The 21119-nt window shown below is 50.9% G+C and overlaps 1 protein-coding gene across 6 annotated transcripts in view; it reads right to left on the bottom strand.

Moving 5' to 3' along the window:
• STXBP1 (syntaxin binding protein 1) overlaps nt 1-21119 on the bottom strand; it is a 61387-nt gene that overhangs the window by 2562 nt on the left and 37706 nt on the right. For 2 of the 6 annotated variants that reach the window (XM_039861729.1, XM_039861731.1), the window contains exons 8-19: nt 20878-20962; nt 19933-20063; nt 18805-18912; nt 17733-17793; nt 16326-16391; nt 15530-15610; nt 13525-13663; nt 12720-12829; nt 11549-11650; nt 9570-9655; nt 6419-6573; nt 4737-4862 (exon numbers count right to left, since the gene is read on the bottom strand). In XM_039861729.1, coding sequence (XP_039717663.1) covers nt 4753-4862; nt 6419-6573; nt 9570-9655; nt 11549-11650; nt 12720-12829; nt 13525-13663; nt 15530-15610; nt 16326-16391; nt 17733-17793; nt 18805-18912; nt 19933-20063; nt 20878-20962 — 1234 coding nt within the window. In that variant the 3' untranslated portion in view covers nt 4737-4752. Of the gene's footprint in view, nt 1-4736; nt 4863-6418; nt 6574-8633; nt 9245-9569; nt 9656-11548; nt 11651-12719; nt 12830-13524; nt 13664-15529; nt 15611-16325; nt 16392-17732; nt 17794-18804; nt 18913-19932; nt 20064-20877; nt 20963-21119 lie in introns of those variants that run through there. The other 4 variants (XM_039861730.1, XM_039861732.1, XM_039861734.1 and 1 more) reach the window with 4 other exon arrangements.

The raw sequence follows: 21119 nt of genomic DNA, 5'->3' as shown, positions 1-21119 counted from the left end.
AGATTAAAAATGCTTGCAAAAATTTAAGCTAATGGAATTAGATACAGTTCTACTGCAAAAAATAAAAAAATAAAAAATAATAAATGAAGTCCTTTTTCATAAGGAGAGAGAGATCGAGTAAGTGCAGTAAGGAAAGATGCATGGACCGTGTGGTTCGGACATGGACTTACTCAAACAGAACAGAAGTGACTGGTGTGTGAGCATGAGGCCTGCACGCATGCAGCAGTGGGCTTCAAAGAAAGAGATCCTGGTGGGAGAGAACTGAACAAAAGAGATCCGTACTTGAAAATGTGCCTCCCTGGAGATGCGGGCAAGGGGACGGGCCTTCACGGGACGAGGGGGACGGGGACAGAGAGCCCAGGATGCCAGATTCCCGCCCCGAGGGCAGGCAGAAGGCTCTGGCTGGCTGGCTGGGTGTGACTCCACACACCAGGGTCCCTGCACCTTTGACCACTACTTGCTCGGTTGACCTGGGACTGCTGGGACTCCAGGCCTTGGACCTTCCTGGTCAGTCTAGACTGGCAGAAAACTTGTAGAACCCCCTCCAGTGTGAGGGGCTTCTTCCAGTACACTGTTCTCTGCAGTTCAAGCCCAGAAACCCAGCCACTGCTCTGAGGTGCTACTTCCCAGAGGTGCCAAGTGTGATGCCCACGCAGCAGGCACCAGTCCCCACGCTCTAAAGCTGACTCATTATTCTGCAGACCTGAGGCTCCTTCTGCAAATGTGACACAGGTTTCAGCAGTATGTCCCTGGGTGGTGTTATGGCACCTCCTCTTCCCCAAAGGACACTCATTTCGGTGACCTTACCAGTCTCCCCTCAAGTCCTAAGGAAAGTCAAAGGCTGTGCTACAAATGGGGAAGCAGGACATACGTTCCCCAATTCTGAACAGTGAACCACTGCCAGAAAGAGGGCCTTCCAACCACCACTCGATGCAGTCTGTGTGCCTACACCCTGAGAAGCAGCACCAGGTGCTGTGCACGGATTGGCTGAGCAGCTTCCCAAGTAAAGGCAACGGCAGCGCACATGCCAGAGAAAACGGTCCCTAACGCTCTCCTTCCCAGCTGTCCACTGAGTTCTAGGATAGAGGAAAGCAGACCTGATTTAGAGGAAAAATCTGAAGGGGGCTTCTGACCAGACTCCCATACCCGAAGCGCTCCCTACCCTTGCTTCGATGCGAATTCAGGATTTGGGGGAGGCCAAAAGGGGTCAAGGAACCCACTCTCTAGAATTTCCTGATATTATCTGATTACGGACCATCTGTCGTTCCCAGTCTTTGACTAAAAGAAGAAAATTTTGAGGACCAGGCAACCCGCAAGGCCTCTAAGATCCTCTGCAGCAGGCACGCACGCTCCTGGGCCTTCCCTCACCTGGTCTCTTTAAAGGGTGGGCCAGCTGGTGTTCACCCGAAGTACCTGAGAGCCAATCGTCTGTACTGCTTTAATCCTTCAGTCCAGCTTTTCACCATTAAAAACATTGCAAAGTGAGCAGGGTTGAGTTTAATCCACACTTTGCAAACGTTCTCCTTTTGAACCCACAGGTGGCTGATCACATCGAACAGCAAGTGGGTTCCACTGCTCTGAGGGTCCCTCTTATTCTACGTAACCGAAAGATTGTGAGATGGGAAGGATGGTCTCCAAAAACAAAGCCATCCAAAAGACTCGAAGCTGTGGGCCAGACACAGCGAGCTCTGCTAGGACAAAATCCTAGCTCTGCTAGGACAAAATCCTTCTTTCTTCACTAACAGAATCTGAAAATTGGATGAGTTCTTACAGATCAGCTGCTTCAGCTGAAAGACACCCAAGAACCCAGAAGACCCAGGGAGCCACCTGGAAATGTGTCTATCTCGGGGCAGCCAGGTGAGTGTGCCGGCCTCCAGGTTTGGAACACAGTGCTCCGGCCCACAGATGGGAGAATGAAGCCCAGAGCAGTGGAGTGCTTGCTCGCAGCCAGGCCCAGAAGCCAGGCTACCAGTCTCGGTTCTGGGCATCCTGTGGCCCCCTGACCCCAGGAGGGGACAGGCGAGTGAGTGCTTAAACAGCGGCTGGGCAATAGGCTGGCTCTGAATTCAGATTCAAAGATCTGAGCCCCGCTGAAAAATGAAACTTGTCTGACCCCAATCTGGAATAAAGCAAAATATTCAATATAAAAAAAAGCCCAAAACTTTCTCCCAAGTCTAAGTGCCATATAATAGGTCTCCCCAGCCTTCCAATCCCTTCATTAGCTTCTGACAGCCTCTGGACATTCTCTAATGACCAGTACTTTTAATAAGTCACCCGGAGTGTAGAGGTGAAGATCTAATCAACAGATTTCATTTCTCAGACAACCTGGAGGATAAGTGCCTAGTGGGGATTACGATGAGGCTGGGTGGGATCTGCTGTGCAGCTGGCCACACCCACTCCCCTCCACCCAGCCCTGGGGAGCCGGCCCCAGCTCCAGGAGAGGGGGGCACTGGGAGAACAGAGCCAGGCACGGGCACCCATGCACGGGGGCCTGCTGGGGACACGCTCAATCGCTGCTGAGCGGGAAAACTCATATTCTCTTTGAAGCTACATTACTGAAAATAGCGATATCTGGGAGAAGACATCCCTGGTTCTCTAACATTTTGCACGGTCCGAGTCTCTGGTCACCTGGACGATCACGCCGGAAGGGGCAAGTTGAACTCTAATCTGCTTTCTGAGCTCCCTGACATTAGGGCTCTGGTCCTCGCTTTTTCTTAACTGAACTTTCTAAAAAGCAACAAAGCATTTCAGGAGCCAGGGATGCACAACCAGAGTCTACTCATGTTCTCTCTGCTCTGATGGCAGCTGAGACCCTCTCTGCTGACGGAACCTACAACAAAGGACAACAGTTGGCAAAGGAGACTTCTGAAGCAGGGAACCCAGAGTGAGTCCTAGCAGGAGCCCTTGGGGTCTGGGTTTGTGATTCTTTCGGAGCTTGCAAGTGGTGTTATTGCTGCAGCCTCAACATTTGTCTTAAAGTCCATTTAGCAGCAAACACGGTCCACCCACCTGCCATCTGCACAGAGAACTAGATATCTCTGATTATCAACCTACCGAGGTGCTTCTAAACGTTCATTATTTAACAATTGCTTTTCTTCAACGCTCCACTGGCCTCACTTTCTGGAGGAAGGCAGCCCAGGGCCACAGCCAGCCAGAGTCCTGGTTCACAACCACTTGCTATTACCGCCCTGGGGGAGCCTTCCCTCTTCCACCCACAAGAAAAAAGGAGGAGATCAACTAGCCTCCTGTTCTGGCCTCTAGAGCAGGTCCTTTGTGGATGAGCGCACTCCCTCCCCACAAATGAGCACCTTCTCACGTCACCTAAGGGTCTGATGGACCATTCCCCTGAGGATCGCCAGAGTGTGCAAGCGAGGGTCACAGTTTGGGTCGCCAATATCAATTATTGAATTATGGATGGTCAGAGCTCAGAGGAGGCTTGGGGCCCTATGACCCAGCCTCCCTGTGTTCCACACATTGTGGCCCAGGAGGTGGGGATGACCTACAGTCACACAGGTGCTCGTGGCAGAGCTGGGGCCAGAGTCCAGGTTTTGCCACTGCTCATAGGCAACTCACAGGCTGAGACTCACTGGGCCATGGCTCAGCCCAGGGGGAGGGGGTGCTTTCACTGTGAATGGAGTATACCGAGTCAGGGACGCAAAACGTGGCCTTGCCACAGAATGGGTCACGAAGCTAGGGCACGACTAACACTGCAGGGGGGGTTCTTCTATATCAGTCTTCCAAACTCGTTAGACAAGGTTCCCAGCACAAATGAAGGATGGAAAGAGAGAGGAAGGAGTGAAGAATGAATCTGGACGATCCACCTGACAGTGGGCTCCCGGGTGCGGGGAGAGAGGACGCTCCTTCGAAGAGCTCACAGTGCTAAGAGCAGATTCCTACCCAAAGGCTCTCAGCTCTTACCGAGAGGCTTCGGTTGGAGAGGGGGCTGTGAGTGCTCCAGTCTTGAAAAGATCACAGGAGAATTAAAGTAAAAGCAATTACTGGAGGAGCAAATAACTATTAAGTTCTGTTTTCCTCAGAGGAACATGAGACATGAGCTCTTTCTGTGGGTGGCTGGAGCTCACCAAATGATGGTGGTTTATGGCCCTGTTACCCCTTAGAAATTTTGCCTTGGGATAAGTGCCTGTCCCAGGAAAAGGGCATCGACGTGCCTAACTACCCCTGACCCGGAGTCTGCTCTGACAGTCCTCCCCACGGTCAGGTGCCTGGGGGCATCGCCACAGTGCTTCTGCCTTCTTGGACATGACTGTCCCTGTCCCTCAACACCTGCTGGCCTCACTCTCAAGTTCTCATACCACGTCCCAACCAGGACACACAATGTGTTCTCTGCCTGGTGCTCACGAATTCACCCCTGGGCCCGCAGGCTGGGGCGCCGCGCCTCTGGCATCCCTCAACTTCCAGCCTCGGCTGGAGGACTGTGCGTAGCAGCCATTCTCATTCTCGGTTTAAAACCCAGTGGGCTGCCGCTGTCGGATGAGCGGCAGGGAACCCAAGGCATGAGGGAGCTGACAAGCCGGAGCCGGAGGCTCCCGGGGCAGGTGCGTGAAGGTGGCATCGGACACATTTTCAATCGGTGTTAAGAACTGCAAGCATTTTCTTGTTAAAGAAAAATCAAATAAATAATAAACTAAAAAGGGAAAAAGAAAAAGAGTGACGGAATAATCAAAGAAAACCCTTCGGAGTGGAAGAGTTTCTTTTGTGTAATAAGCTGCTTTTACTTTGTTTCTTTGGCTCTCACTCCATTGTTGGAGCCTGATCCTCAAAAGATACCCTAGAGGACTCCCTGAAGTCGGGGTGTCTCAGGTCCATGAGAAATTTGGTGGGAGTAAGAATATGAGTAGAACCTGCGGGAGAACAGAGGCCAGCTGACTGCTTGAACAAAGGTACGTCACAGGAACATGCCAACTTAGGCCTACATTTTAGGCAGCCAATGAGGTACGCGGAAGCAAGACGTGCACGCACACGCACGCACACACATGCACACGCACGCATGCGTACTGCAAGGACAGCGGGCATGCACAAAGCAGGGGAGGCCACAGGGCGGACGTCGGCTGTCTTTGCGAGGCCCCTCCACGGACCTTCACGGACCACTTTGTCTCCCCAGGTTCCCACTGCCCGACAGGGAGCCTCAGGCCAGGGCCGAAGCTGAAGAGGGAGATTTTCCCCTGGGCCTGGCTATGACAGCTTCTGCCCAGGAAGGCTGCGTTTGGGCTGAGAGTCACTCACACGTGAGTGCAACACGTATGCAAGCAGGGGACAGGGAGTTACGTCGCAGGGGCCTACGTAACAAAAAGGAAGAAACAGGACAGGGAGAAATGGCGACCAGACAGGGGAAGCTTCAGGGAGTTGTGGGGGGCAGATGTCCATCTCCCCACTGAATGGCGGTATCTAGAAGGTGGCAGACAGTGGCAGGTCCAGCTGGAACGGCCGTATAGACTGGTCTGTAGAATCTGCTCACTCTGAGAGCCTGGGCGGAGGGCAGGGGGCACTGTGACTTGGTCACCCCAAAGTGGAGGTATAAAACTGACATACCTTATTGGGATAATGGGAAAGGTCAGGACCTGGCCCAGGTATGTGCTGACAGCCTCTTGCCAATCAACATCAGGAGGCACTTGGGCAGGTGCTACTCCATTTTGTTAAGGGCAAGACGGGATAAAAAGGAAGGCATTTGGAAAAAGCAAGGTTTTTCTCAGTTTACTCTTTCTCTTCCAGCCCTAGAAATTGGGAAAGCTGTTACAGGCATGAAAAAGGAGGGGGCCCTTCTCCTGCTGCATTAAGTCAGCTCGTGTGAGTTGCTTCCTTTTTTTCTGGAAGACCAACAGGAAATACCAGACAGGGTGTGACAGACCCAGAAAGCTATCGGACCAGGTTGGGGGGCACCCTTAGCAGAGTCCAGCAGTCGGGCTGCTATGTTTCGGGCAGTATCTGCTTGCACGCCATGTCTGTCCGACCCCAACTGGCAGGTAAAGGAGGGGGTCGTGATTTAACTCCCATTCACTGAGCAAATTCTGGGCGTGAGGCGCAATGCCAGGACACGAACAGTCCCGCCTCAGGCCTGATTCGAGGCTGTAAGTGGGTGTTCTCAACCCCATCTGGTAGGTAAGGAGAGGTGGGGCGCTTGTTCCAGGTGACCCGCTGGGCAATGGCAGAGCAGAGAGGGAGCCTGGGGCTGCTGGAGTCTGTGGTCTGGCACCTTCCAGCACATGCAGCTGCCTCTCAGGAAGAGACAGCGCAGGCTCGAGGAAGGAAGCCTTCGCTCTTAGCTTCTGCCACAAACGGGCCTAGGACTAAGCTCTGCAGGGGCGATGGCGAGTTGAAGACGGAACGGAACACCGAAGCGTGGAATGGAGTCAGAGTGCGGTGAAGCAGCCCCTTCCCTCTAGAAAACATGCCCACTCACCTATTAGCACTTCCCACTTTCCATTGGCCTGGGTCACCTCATAAGCACAACGCATCTCATTCAGGCTCACGCCCCCAAGGATGAAAATAATGAGGCGGGGACCACTGCGGTACTCCCCTGGGGCCTTATTCTTATGCCAGTGCCCATAGCGGGCACTGGGGGGGAGAGGGAAGGGGAGGAGTGTGGAGGTGGGGAGAGAGAGAGAGAGAGAGAGAGAGAGATTAATTATGTGTATATGCTCTTACAGTACTTGTAACTGCATACCTCTGTGACTCGTTTGCACATTCATCTGCACACCAGTGACCAGTAGGTGCTTAGTAAGCGTTCTGAATGAACTGCAGTGCAAAACCTCGGTGCTCTGGCTCCTGGGAGAAGAGTCACTGAGAGCGCCCGCACTGTGACCTCGCTGACCTCTCAGAGCCCGCAGGCGGGCAGGCAGGTTCAGGTCAGCTTCAAAGTTTGACATGTTAAGTTCAACAGCCTCATGCTCCATGACGTTCGTCTAGGTGTCCACCCCCGGCTGTACATGTTTCTAGGCCTGTCTGGGACACTCTGCTGGCCGTGAGCAGTGACGACACAGTCTAAAGCCTGGCTTTACTGCGCAAACGTGTACTGCGTGTCTCACTGGACTGGGGCCGATTCAGCCCCGAGGAGCCAGCCTGAGGGAGTCACAGCCCTTGCCCACCAAGGCTCACGGCTAAACCGGGGTGGGGCAGAGGCTGGTGAGAAGGAAGGGTTGTGCCACGGTAGAGGGGAGCTCCGTGTCACGGGACAGGCATCACAGGGCAGGGCCGTTCTGGTGCTGTCCCGGCGTCACTGGGGAGGGCTTCCCAGGAGAAGTGACACTGAATTGCTTCTTGAGACACATGTGTTTCGATTCAGTTCCCTCGCTCCCCAGAGGTGCCCCCTCTGCTACTGGGCTTCTTCAAGGGACTTTTACCTTAGAAATGAGAAATGGGTTGTTTCCCAGTTAAGAAAATGGGGCACACAAAACAAAACTCAAAATGAGGAGAGCAAGTCTCCTCTGGCCAGTGAACTCTCTGCCCTTCTCCCTGACTTAAATGGCCACGAGCATCCTAGTCTCTTTCCAAATCTCGAAGGCACCGGGGGCCCACGTGGGCCAACATGGAAACCTTCAGTCACTTTCTTCGCCTGAACAACCGCTGGACGTTCTGCCAGCGCCACCCAGCTGGGGTGGGGCACTACCTGGGGGGTTGCATTTTACTCCCATGTCGGCAATAAACATTTGGCCTCCGCTGCCATCAGAGGGAGTGCACAAATGTGCCACATGTGTGCCGTATGTGCCACACAGGCCTCTGCTCCTCCGGAAAAGGCCTGGAAATGGACATGTTAGGAGGGGCAGGAGAGAAGACGGGCGGGGAAAGTACGAGAAGATGGACGAAGGCACATGTCCTCAGGTGCTAGTCCTGGGCTCCACTGCACGCTACACAGTGCCACGGGGCGCCCCCCGGCGCAACTCAGGTCCAAGCTTATGTGTTCGGCCTGACTGTTCTCAGGAGCCAAGCGAAGCTCTCGCTGTCAGAGAAAAACTCAGCAGCACCCTGGCTCGGGCAAGGTACCAGACGGCGCTGTGTGTCAGGGAGGGACCTAGACCGCACAGACAGAGTCAGGAGGTGAAACGCGCTTGCAGGCCTTCGAGTCCCACGGATGGGCGCATGGAGATGTCACCCGCAGAGCACAGCAGCGACAGTTTCTGGATGACTATGGGAAGGCGGAGAACGAGAGGAAGAGAATTTCAAACACAGGCCTTGCAAGGTGCTGCGGGCAACCAAGAACACACAGAGTGGGGGGCCCGGGGACAGACTGCTCCCTACTTACTCCTTGAAGCTGGGAAGTGCATCATCGCCAGGCACATGGTGGAAACCCGGTAAACCCAAGGCAGCCACACTTCCATCGTCTGCATTACCACGGAGAATACATCTGAGAAATGTGGCTCTGTGCAGATGATGTATTCACCTCCTTCTTAATTAATAACTAAAATCCACTCATTAATCCAAAGGGAAGCCAATACACCGAGCATCTGCTATGTGCCAGGTTCTGTTCTACGCACTGAGGATAAAACACACAAATCCCTGCCCTCGCGAGGCGGACGTTCTAGTCGGGGGAGACTGGCAGTAAACAAAATAAACACAGTACACTAGGCGGTGGTGTCGTCTGCGGAGAAAAATAAAGTAGGGAAGGGAGATGAACAGTGTTGTGGAGAGGCTGCAATATTTTTATTTTCCACAATATCTTTATCGAGTGACAATCTGTATCATACAGCTCACTCATTGAAGTGTACAACTCGATGGTTTGTGGTATAATCACAGAATTGTGAATGATCATCACAGTCAATATTAGACCATTTTCATCGTCCCAAAAAGAAACTCTGTACCCATGAGCTGTCATCCCCCATTCCTCCGCCCCCACGAGTCCCTGGCAGCCACTAACCTACTTTGTCTTTACAGATTTCCCCATTCCGGACGTTTCATGCAAATGGAATCATACGATCACCTTTTGCGATCTCTCCTTTCACTTAGCATACTGTTTCGAGGTTCACCCACATCGTAGCATGAATGGGCACCTCATGCTCTTTTGTGGTTAAATACTATTCCATTGTATGAATCTACCACATTCCATCATTCACCAGTTGATGGACATTTGGGTCATTTCAGCAGCATTCACAATCACTTTTGAGTGATTATGAATGCTGCTGCTAGATATGCTGGCGCACTGTGATTTTAAACAGGTGGTTAGGGAACATCATAACGGGTAATACTTGATTGAAGACCTGAAGGAGGTAAGAGGCAGGCCATGCAGATACACCTGGGGGCAGATCATTTCAGGCGGCCCGGAAAGTAAGAACAAAGGTCCTGAGGCGCAAGTAAGCCTGGCACGTTCAAGGAAGAGCGAGGACCTGGGATGGTTGAACTCAGACAGGAGAAGGGACGGGGGAGGAACAGAGGAACAGAAGCCGGAGGGGGACGTGCCTCACGGCAGCTGTAAGGACTTGGCCTGCACTCTGGCCATCATGGGAACAGCGGGAGGGTCCTCAGGGGTCGTACAGCATCACAAGACTACCAGGCAGCTGACGCCCAGCCAGGGCCAGCCCCACTTACTGCCCCCTTGCTTCTCAGGGACCCCTGCCTACCTGACAGCGGTGGTGCTGAAGGAGGCAGAGGAGCGGGTAGAGATGTAAGGGTAGTGCTTGGTATCGAGTTTGTCCTCAATAGTGTCCTGGAAAGAAAGGAGGCTGATGTTAGGTCTGCCGCCTGTTTGTAAAGGGCAGTGAGAACCCAGGTGAGAAGATCTGAAGAACAAGTCACGGAGTGAAAACCACGGCCAGGTCTGCAACGACCAGAGTCCCCTCCCCTGCCGCCTGCTGCAGGTGCCCGGTGCAGTGCTCGGCACGGACCAGACGCTTCCTACCCGGCTAATACACGGAGTAGGTCTGTAGGTCTGCTCCTGAAGAGAAGTTAAAAAAAAACTGCACTGACTTTTCTTGTTTCCCCTCTAATTTATTCTCCCCCCACTTTTACATTCTATGTGAGATTATAAATGTTGCATTCTGTCTAAAAATTCCTAATACTTGCCATCAGGCTTGTAGAAACTAGGCACAGGCAGTGTCTCATGCAAGAGAAGCCTGCCGCCCTCAGTTTTCCAAGGGGCTAATTATCTGGTGGGTGGCCTCCGGCTACCCACCTCCCGCTGCCTCGAGATCTGCACTCCCACTAACAGCTACCATGTGACACCTACACATGCCGCTTTTGGGGGGCTGGGGAGGAAGGGCAGAAAAAGGGAGCAGAGAACAAAGGAGGGAATAGACAGGGGTTGGCTTTATCTACTGTATCAAACAAAGAAATGTAATTGGCTTCTAGATGTCTGATGTTCACCCATCCTTTCGAGTTTACGGGATTTAAAAATAGAAAGCTGACTCACTATATGTATTTAATATATATTTATTTTAACATACAATTTAGTACAAACACCTGGACTGCTATGAATTAACAAAGGGATCCTGGGCAAGTCCCTTTATCCTCAGCAGCGGTCCCCAACCTTTTTGGCACCAAGGGACCAGGGCTCCTATGAGAATCTAATGCCTGATGACCTGAGGTGGAGCTGAGGCGGTGATGCTACTAGTGCTGGGGAGCGGCTGCAGATACAGATGAAGCTTCGCTCACTCGTCTGCTGCTCACCTCCTGCTGTGTGGCCTGGTTTCTAACAGGCTATGGACCAGTACCAGTCCATGACCCGGGGGTTGGGGATCCCTGATTCTTGGGATCCTAGTTCTATGCACCTGTGAAGTGCAGGAGTCAGACAGATTACCTCCAGTCCCTCTCCAAAAATCTAGCAGGGTAGGGTTCTATGTAGGGTCTCCTTGCTCTACAAGGAGAGGGGACGCCACAGGGACACCTTACAGAGATGAAACACCTGTGCCCAGGTGCCAGAGGACACTCTGGCTGAGCGTACAGGTCCAAGGTGTAAAATGACCTGGAACACCGAGCAGCACACATCCATGAAGAGCCCCCGACACGTGCTGCAGGAGTCCAGGGGAAGCCTCTCTGGGGTGGGGTGTGGGAACAGAGACCCGATGGGGCCTTTGAAGGCAGGCAGGATTCAGGAAGTGGAAAGGAGAGTGAGAACATTCTGGACAAGGAATGGGTCTGGACAGAAGAGCAGAGGCAGAAATATGCTTGGCAGAGTCTCTGGTTGGCATGGAGGATGGAGGGAGGGGAGCAGTCGGGCGGGGGGCGCAGGCTGGGGTCACATTCCGGAGACCTTTTCACACCTGCAGAGGTGTCCGCACAGCACACCTGTGCCTCGGCATGGAACTCATTACTCACTGGACCTTTAGATGCTGTGATATGCTTGGTTCCTTTGGGTGCGGGACCATCGAAGGGACTCTAACACGGGGCTAAATCATAGGGACCCTGGGGATCTGCACAGGGCAGTCTCTTGGGACTGCTCTTCATAAGCCCTTTGGACAAGATGTGCTTTGTGGCCCGAAAAAGTTCTGGAGACCTGGATGCAAACACTATGCGGCGTTGCCGCCACCTGATGGAAGGCAAAGCTGGAAGCCCCTGGGCCTTGGCTGCCCCGCTCCACGCTCTCCAACCCGCCGTCACTGACCTCCATGATGTCCTTAATTATCGGGGTCCACCGCGAGAGCTGGTAGGTCTGCTCACTGATGCGCTCCTTCCGTTCTGGCTTGCTTCTGCGACGCAACGTGGACTGAATGCAAACACATGCACGGTTAGACCGAGTCGGGGGATGCCTGGGCCCCAGGTCGCCTTGCTGGCCTCTGGGAATTCTCTCCCAAGGACCCCCTTCAGAGAGGCAGCACTGGCAAAAAGGAATGAGTAGGCGGACGTTTTCCCTGGAGAAGCCAAAAATATGTCCCTTTTAGGAACCTGGAGCAAACCTGTTCTTTAAAGCCATGAAAATGGCAAATGTGGGTCAAATATAAGAGTGCCACTTAAAAAAAAAAAATCCAGCTAGTTAAAAAAAAATAGTTTGCTATCAATTATGGGAGAAAATACTACTTTGAATATGACATTCTTTGATTTTGTTTCAGGAGTGCAAGAGGTACCAAAGGAATCATCTCCATTCTCACTTTGGGTTTTCTTGTGGACAAGGGTCTGAAAACGCCAGTTACAGGCCTCTGGGCTGGTGGCTCCAGAACAAAGTTTTTGGCTCCAAGATTCCAAACGAGGTGCGTCTGCAACCCTAGCTTTGTTAGCACTGTCATGTGGGCTGACTCCCTACGGGAAGCAAGTGCACAGTGGGGCTCCCGCCGGTGCAGCTCCTAGCGGGGTGCTCTGAAGAGTGCTCGGGCCTCTTCCTTCAGTCCCGGGGCCTCCTAGGGCTCAGGGCATGGTCAGGCCTCCCAGAAAACCTGCCCTGACTTGGTCCTGAACCACTGCCAGTGCAGGAGACACAAAACTGCTTGATGCCAAGTGTCGATTCTCACCCTCACCGATGATGCTGGGTCTCAGTGTCCAAAGGCAGAGCCAGACTCACCCGAAGAAGCTAATGTGACCCCCCGACTGTGGGCCGGCTCACAGACACAGCTCAGCTTTCCTGACCGTATGTGACTCCTTGGTGGGCATATCTGGGTTCTGGGCGCTAAACCGCTATTTTATTTACACCTCTATATCTTTATTCCTCTGACTTATCTGTTTTCTCTTTCTCGATGTTGAGTGTGTGTATCATAAGCTGCCTTAAGGAAGTTAGGGGAGGAGATAAAGCCCGCAGCTTCCATCCTGCCTTGCCGTCCCCACACACAGGGCTGGCCCCTTACATCTGTGACGATGGGCACCCCGAGGTGCGCCATGTTGGTGATGATCTCACTGTCCTCCGGAGGGATCTGGGCGTGCTGGATCAGCTTGTTCAGGTTTTCCTCAGTGATGCCTGAGAGGACAAAACCCCTGGTCACCATGCCCACCAACACGCATCACACACTCAGAAGGAGAGCCAAGCGCCTGGGAGGGACGGTGACCCTTTTCCTCCTCTAGATTAGGGCAAATTAATCTGCTCATTGCATCGACTTCACTGTAAGACAAGGATGAGATCAGAATTCTGATTCCGCCCCCACCACTCTGTCCCCGCTGTGACCATCAGAAACTGCCCCTCGTGTTCTCTGCTTCCCTCTCTGCCTCGTTTCTAGCCATCTCTGCCCACATCAAAATCAACCTGGTCAAGAGAGTCTCTGTGCCCAACTTTTTGTACAATGGGCACTTATGGCAACTATCATGTGGGTAAAAATCAGTTATTTAAAGGCACAGTTACAAATGTGCAAGTTAAAAGTCTCTGGCAGAAATGCTCTAACAAGGCAGCCAGAAAGCTCTCCCTGCTTTAAGGGCTCGCCCTGCTCCCCCGCACCCCCCCCTTCCATAGCCCCATGCTACCAGTTAACCCTGGAATTACTCGGGGACACTCGGCCTCTAGCTGTAACTGCTTTGCTTACGTTCCGTTTCCCCAAACGTGAAGAGCCCCTAGGGTCTTCTTGATAAATACACTTCCTTCCCTTTTCCATGTCTTTTCAACCACTTTTCCACCCTGGTTTCGCTCTCCCAGCAGGCCTCGTCTCCATCCAGCATTCCTACCATTCTTCAGAAAGATGTACAGAAGGATGATGCGGATTTTGTCGTAAGTGCTGACATTTGCGTCCAGCAGAATGGGGACGATGGCTCTCATGGGGTCCTTGATCTTCTCCCCTTCAGCATCAGTGCCCATGGCCAGGTCCTGCAGAAACACAGCACGCTGGCCCCATTTCTGGCGACAGTCTGGATAGGTGGTAACTATTAGAAAGTTGCTGGTCTGCAAATGTCTCAGACTTGCGGCTGGGTTAGGGGAAGTCTTTCATGGGTACGTCCCCTCTCACGATGCAGGTGACTATTTTCCAGAGCATCAGTGAGAATAGAGCTCTAGGTTTCACTTTCCAAACACAGAGACCACAACGATCTGCCAGACAGCTGTTCGCTTCAGGCGACGGCCAGTGTACCCGCCCTGGCTCCTCAGGGAAAGCTTTAATCCTGATGGGTCCTCCAGAGGTACAAAGCCCTGCCGAGGGACCGGGGCTTAGAGGGACACAGTCCCACACAGGAAGGGCTTTGGCATTTAAGGTGCCTCTGCCTCGCTCGACTCTTCCCACTCTGCTTCCCCTGGCACTAAGGATGTGCTTTTTGAGTTTTAACTACACAGATATTTAGTCTCTGCTTTTAATCTTCCAACCAATTCTAGGGTGAGGAGGAAAAAGAATGAGTTCCCAAAAGAAATGAAGATGAAAGAGAATGAAGTAATCACAGTCTGCCGGCCCCGTTTTACGAGTCAGACCCACTCTCGACAGGCAGAGAGAGCAGCCTGGCAGTCTCTGCTCATCAAGAACCATCTGGTCTTGCTCTCAGAGGCCAGCAGCTGTAACTCCCTCTGTGGCTTTACTGGGGTTGCCTGAATGGTCCCTTTTTGGTCTGAGGAGTCTATAACAATTACGATCTCAAGTTCATGGTCTCTTCCCAGTCCGGGTTGGAGGAAAGCAGGGCATCTCTCCTAGGCCCTTTCACCTCAGTCCCACCACCAGCCTCAAAAGACATTTGTTCAGCAAGACCTGATTCCAATTCTCTAAAAGTCAACTAAAATGTAACCGCTTCAACAAAAATACTGAGCACTTCTGAAAAAATTTAAACTTCCAAGGATGAATCCCAATCGCATTTTTACTGATCTACGGATAACCTATTCTCTGGATGGTCAAATTCCTTTGGAGAGGACACCTTGTGTTTACTGACGTCACCTGTGAAACCGATGGACTTGAGCAGGGCGGCTTCCCCTTAGAAGGGGGACAATGAATCAGAACAGCTCTTACAAACCTAAGCCTGTCACATCAAACCAGAAGACTTAAATCCTAGCTTCACACTGAGACCTCGGGCTGCTTTTCCTGTGAGGAGGGAGCTTCCGCCGAGGCTTCAGGATTGTTTAATGCCCTCTCTTCCCTTAGAAGCGGATCCTAGTTGAGCACTGTCACCACACTTGCGGAATGGAGGGCCAGGATTACAGACTCCACACACACTCCCGAAAATTGTGGCAGCACTGTTATTTCCCTTTGCAGATGAGGAAAATAAAGCGGAGAGAAACTGGCACATCAAACAAATCAGCGACAGAGACAGAACTCAAATCTCCAACTCTCAACTTACAGTCCTAACTGTGACCGGTGAGGCTGTGTGTAAATCTGACCTGTTACTGCACTATCCCCGTTCCAGCCCCTAGGTCTCCAAAGCTGGTGTGGCCACAGCAGGAGGAAACACATTCCAAACGTAAACTTCAGCCAGCCCTGTCCATGTAGGGCTCAGAGCTCCATACACCTCCCTTCAACAACTCTGGGGAAAACGGAGCCTTTGGAAAGCCAGGCATGCAAAATCCAAACGGCACGGCATTCCAGACCAGTCTCGTCCCTACCATCAAGAGCGGACGGCACTGGCTCCAGAGAGGTGAGACAACACGTTCTAGCAGGCTTTCCCATCTCTATTTCCTATGATTCTGCAGGATATTCAAGGTCAGACATTAAAATTCAGCTGGGTAAATGGGCATGGCAGGACGAGAAGGAAAAAGTCCTACCTGCTCCACCCGGCAGAGCTTGTCCACGGTGCCTTGGTAATGCTTCATGCAGTCCTCGGCAAGGTGCAGGTGAGTCGAATACTAGGAAAAAGCAGAGTTTGTGATAAAGGAATTACTCACCGATTCATGCAATATCTACCGAGCACCTACGACGTATGAACACTGGGCTAGGCACCAAGGAGTCTCCAGCCTCACAAAGGAAATGAAACATGTGTTCAGGCTGATACACAAACACCGCAAGGCAGGAAATTTTGTGTGTGAGGAGAAACACATCACATTCTAAAGAGTCTAGAGGAAGGAGGAAGGCCTCATGGGGGGAGGGTGGCACGATGGTCCATGAGTTCTCTGATATTCCTCCCTCCAGCAGGTGGAGCGTGGTTCCCCTCTCCTGGAGCCTGGAGCGTGGGCTACATTTAGTGACTCTAATGAATAGTGTGGGGGAAGCGATGTGTGCTATCCCAGATCGGGACATAAAGAGCACTGTGACTTCTTCTTAGCTCTCTCTCTCAGGTCACTCACTCCGGGGAAGCCAGCTGCCATGTCATGATGACACTCAAGCAGCCCTGTGGCGAGGTCCATGAGGGGAGGAACAGGAAGGGTAAAGAGAAAAAAAGATGGAGAGGTGACAAGAAAGTCATAGGAAATAAACTGTCTATCATGGCCTTCCATTTTTGTCTAATAAAAATTGAAGATGACTAAAAATCCATGGATTTCGATGGATTTAGTTGGGCTTTGAGAAGTCTTTTTGCAGCTATTTATACCCATGATTCCAATCGGTCATTTTCAATCGCCATACCTTGCTGAGCTCTTTCTGGTACTGGGGCATCTTCTTCAGCATCTGGGATAGGTCTCGCATGGTGGTCTGTAAGTGACAGGAAAGGAAAGTACATGACCCCGATCTAAGAGGCGGGACAAGCGGGGTGGGCAAAAAACAGGACAGCAGTCAGTACCGGGCTCCCCGAGTGCACGCTCTGTAACTCTCAAAACGAATCCATTAAACGCAAGATCACGTGTATTTAGATCACTAGGCTTCTGGCTTCAAAAAAAGTATTGATTCAAATACTATGACCGTCTTATAGATGGGGAACTGAACTCTGAAGTCTATCAATTATATTTTATTTATTGGACTAGAAAGTTGAGAGCATAATTCTTGCCAGGGAAGAAGGATTTTTCTTCTGCCCACTGCTTTTCTGCATACTCAGCTCAAGCACTCTTGGTATCAAGTTCATAGTTCATCCCAGCAGAAAGGCTGTGGTCGTGTGGAGAGGTGGAAAATCGGGAGGAGGCAAGAAAAGGCTGGAATCTGCATCCCGACAGGTAAAAGGTGTATGTTTACTTTTTAACTGTGTGACCCACCTAATCCCATTCATCTACCCAACAAAAATGTATTAAATTACTACTACGTGCCAGACGCCTTTCAGTGCTGCAGATACAGGACAAAAAAATAAAAAATAAAAAAAGAAAAAAGATTATCTGCTTTCACAGAGCTCACGCCCAGCAGTGGAGGCCTCCGACTGAGTGGATCAGCGCTCCTTGAAGGCATCAGAGTGTGGATGTACAGGGCAGAGGCACCGCACCAGTCCACTAGTCTAGGGAAGAATAGGGAAGTTTTTCTCCACAAAACGACACCTGAGCCAAAGGCCCAGGCAAGGAACTCAGGTGCGGCTACAGCGAGGCGGCAGGGACAGGAGGGAAACAGAGATGAGACCACAGAGTCTCTGGAGCCTGATGACCCAGGTGCTGTGAGACGCATCGCGGGTCAGGCTGCATTCTACTGGCAACGCGAAGTTCTAGATGGTTTTGAGCAAGGGAGTGACACAACCAGAGCTGCATTTCAACCACCTCTGATCAACAGTCAGGATAAGGAGAGGCCCAAGTGAGTTAGGTCATGAATTCTAATTCTCCCACAAGCTAAAAAAAAGTTTCACAGTTCTTCTGGCTTAAAATGAATCATGATCCAAAAGAGTAAATATGAATCCTCAAGTAATAAAAAGCAGTTCTATTAATATAAAAAACGGGGCTCTGGATCTCAATCTTGAATGCAAAAATAAGGCAAAATAATCACAGACGCAGGGAGGACTACGACCCTCCCCCCAACACACACACACACTCACTAGTCTTAGGCGGAGAAGGTGTCCTGGCTGCTCCTAGAGAGAAAGCAGGGATCGGCTCAGAGGCCATGGCAGCGTTAGTGGGGGTTTACCTTCTCTCCAGTGTTCATTCTCTTGCTAGAAGAAAAATCTTTCAGAGAACGGGTGACTTCCCTGGAAGACAGAAGGAGGCAGCTAAGTTTCAAAGAAATATCAAGCAGCTCTACGTGGAAGCTACAGGAGTGATGCAGAATTCTTCCTTTAGGAAAATGTGGGGACTTTTCCTGCCAGTAAGATAAGCATTTAATGTGATTTTCTAAGAGGGGAGAGAGAGATATTGTTTTCCTAACTAACATTCTAAACCAGGGTCTCCAGAGTGGGGTGTACGAGCTGATTTGAGAAGAAAACATTAGGACATCTATTTATGTTTATTTTATTTCATCCTTTTAAAATTCACGTTTTTGTAAATACTGCAAAATACATATATTAGTACAATAAAGTATATTTTTAATTCATAGATAAATTTAAATACTGAAACTGTATAGCAACACTTTTCTATAGTTGAGTAATCCGAAGTTTGGAGACCACTTCTAAATAACAGAGCTATCTCAGACTATTCTCACTCTTCCTTGTGAATTTCCTGAGGATGTCACCAACTCAATGTAGCAGAACGTGTCTTTCTGCAAAGACAGAATTGTTTCAAGGTGTTATAGCAATGTTTAGATATCAGAAACATTTTGAAACACTTTCAGAGCACGGGAGCTGCAGTGCCCACAAACACCGGTTCTCGCTCAGCAGTTTTCCGTATGAACGGAGGGGAAGACTGCACACCAATTACATGAAAGAGAACTGCATGTAGTGGCATCTGGATCTTTCAGTGGCTCACACTCGCTTTACATGTGTAGTGTTTATAACGCATTTTGCTGACAGAGCTACGAATGCTTTCCGAAAATTCTAAGCGCCCTCCGCAACACAGAACGGATTCTCTAACTTCCTGAAGTTGGCGGAGCCGAAGCTCAGATCAGAAGGGGTTTGTCGTCTTGTCATAGGTTAGCATGCTGGCGACTTTGCCAAGGCAGCGAATCCACCCACTGATGAGCTCCGCCCAAGCTGCCCGGAGTATCAGAAACTGCACTTGGGGAGAAATGTCCCTCCCTGGAGGGGGGCACAGGGAGGGGCTCTTACTGGGACACCTCTGCGATGTGCTTGTGGCGCAGCGTTATCCAGAGGTCGTCGTCCTCATCCAGAAGCACTTCCTTCACCCGCGCCTCTCCGATGCCACTCGTCTCATACCTAGAGAGAGGACAGACCCACAAAATTCATCCAGTCCCCTCTGGTTTTTAATGGACAAAAGCCCACAGTCCTGATGGATGTCCACATGAATGATATCTCAAGCCCCGAGACCATCTGACGTGCCACTGTCTGTATTAGGGCTGCAGTACAAGCAGAAACTTGGCAGGGAGAGACCCAAAGCTCCAATCAAGGTCAACTCACTTAAAGTTCTGTTTTAAAATCATCAGGGTCAGCTGACAGGAGCGCTACCTGAGCCACATGGTTCAGGGTGTGAAGTCAGGTTATAGGTGGGTTCAGTTACTAAAAAAGGACAAAGATTACATTTGTCCCTCTCTGAAAAAGGACTGGGGATCATCTTCAAGGTGACTAAACAGCTTCTAGTAGCAGCTACTTACGACAGGCCCTCAGCATATGATTACACGTGGAATCATGAACATCTACAGGAAAGCAAAAATCATGGGGACCGAAGGGGAGAAGAGCAGAGGTTCACTCATCTTTTTAGAACCTTCATTTTGAAACCACTTAAGGCTGAAAAATAAATGACACGAGAACAACACAGTCTGTTTCCATAGAAAGAAAAATTAGTTTTTGGAAACCGAATTTCTGATGATTGTTACCAAGAAAAATGTTGTTTATAAAGAAGAAAACTGCTCCTCCGCAAATAATGTTCAGTAAGGAACTCCTGTTAACATATTTTATCATCATATTTCATGACCTTTAATTAAAAAGGTTCAACTCTGAATAAGACACACACACGCGCCCAAATCGCCATTAACACATCCAAGTGGGCTACGGACGGAGGTGACGCGAAAGTGAACTGAAGATCTGAAGTTCTTGTTCTCCCCGAAAAGGCGCCCGAGTCCCTAGCGAGAAATGCCATTGGACTTTGGGAAGTCACAGAAAAGACTGCAGGTATCAAAGCACCCCTGCTCTTCCTAGGGGCAATGACATCCTTTTTCCTAAGTTAGAGGTGCTTCCTCTAACTTAAAGCTGCGGTCCCTGCGGGGTGTGAACACTTACTTGTAGACATCATTTTCAATCGGCAGCAGGTCGTAACTCATGGCCTGAAAAGTCAGTTCATGCAGCACGGGGGAACTGGGGTCAAAACCACGGTCCAGGATCAGGAGCTGGGAGCGAGCCTTGTCTGGACCCTGGAAGGAAGGACACAGGGACTTTCACAAGCCACCCCCACACAACTCCAGCTCCTCTAACTAGCGCAGCCCGCCTTTTCAAAGTGGGCAGCAGGAAGCGAACCCGGAGGTAAAACCTACTAAAATAGCACTGAGTATAGTACGTTTATTGCTTGATGAGAACACCCGTAAACACCATGTGAGACTCCAATGTGTCCGTTTGACAAAGGGGGTCGTTTGAGGGAGATCCAAAACTACGGCGGGGCCCAAAGTGAGCTCACGAAGGAGAGCACCACCTAGGTTCAGTGATAAACAGGGTGACCCATCATCCAGTCTGCCTGGGACCCAGGGTTCCCAGGACTGGAGCTGCGCCTTTCCATTTTAAAACCAAAATAATGAGGAACTCTGTGTCTTGACTGCAGTGGGGGTTACGTGAACCTATACATGTGATAAAATTAAACAGAACTCTCCCTCTCTCTCACACACACACACACACACGCGAGTACATGACACCCTAGTGAAATCTAAACGAGGTCTGGAGATCATAACAATGTCGATTTCCTGCGCTGATATCGAGCTACCGAGGAGTTTCCCAGGGTGCAGGGCTTCAGTGATAAATTGGGAAGGTCCCGGTGAACAGAAACAAATTGGTCGCCCTGGCTAAACGGAATGGAATCTGAAGCAGCCTGCCCAGGGGCCTGAGCATTTCCCTGGAGGCTGGCGTGCAGGGACAGAGGAACTCACATACACTCTGTGAGCAACTGAGCCATCCCCTGGACTGCCATTCACAGTGGTCACTTGGCGAGAGAACCACGTGGTCAAGGTTCAGACTTACCTCCCCCATGGTTGGATCATCAGCTTTGTAGGCGTCGAGCTTGTCCTGGATTAGCTGAGCCAGCAGAGCATTGTCCTTGTATTCCCTGACAAAGGAGGAGTGACACAGGGTGAGTGGCCCCTGCACCCAAACGATGGTGCTGACTGCCCTCGGGGAGGAGGGCGGGACAAGGGAGATGTGGGCTTCATCTGCACTGCTCTTTTATGATGAGAATCTATTCATATGTTACATGTATAATTAAA

The sequence above is a fragment of the Pteropus medius genome, unplaced genomic scaffold (genome assembly GCF_902729225.1).
Source record: "Pteropus medius unplaced genomic scaffold, Ma_sr-lr_union100, whole genome shotgun sequence".
NCBI lineage: Eukaryota > Metazoa > Chordata > Mammalia > Chiroptera > Pteropodidae > Pteropus > Pteropus medius.
Note: the sequence above shows the minus strand (reverse complement) of the source record. Positions and strands in the feature narration are given on the sequence as shown.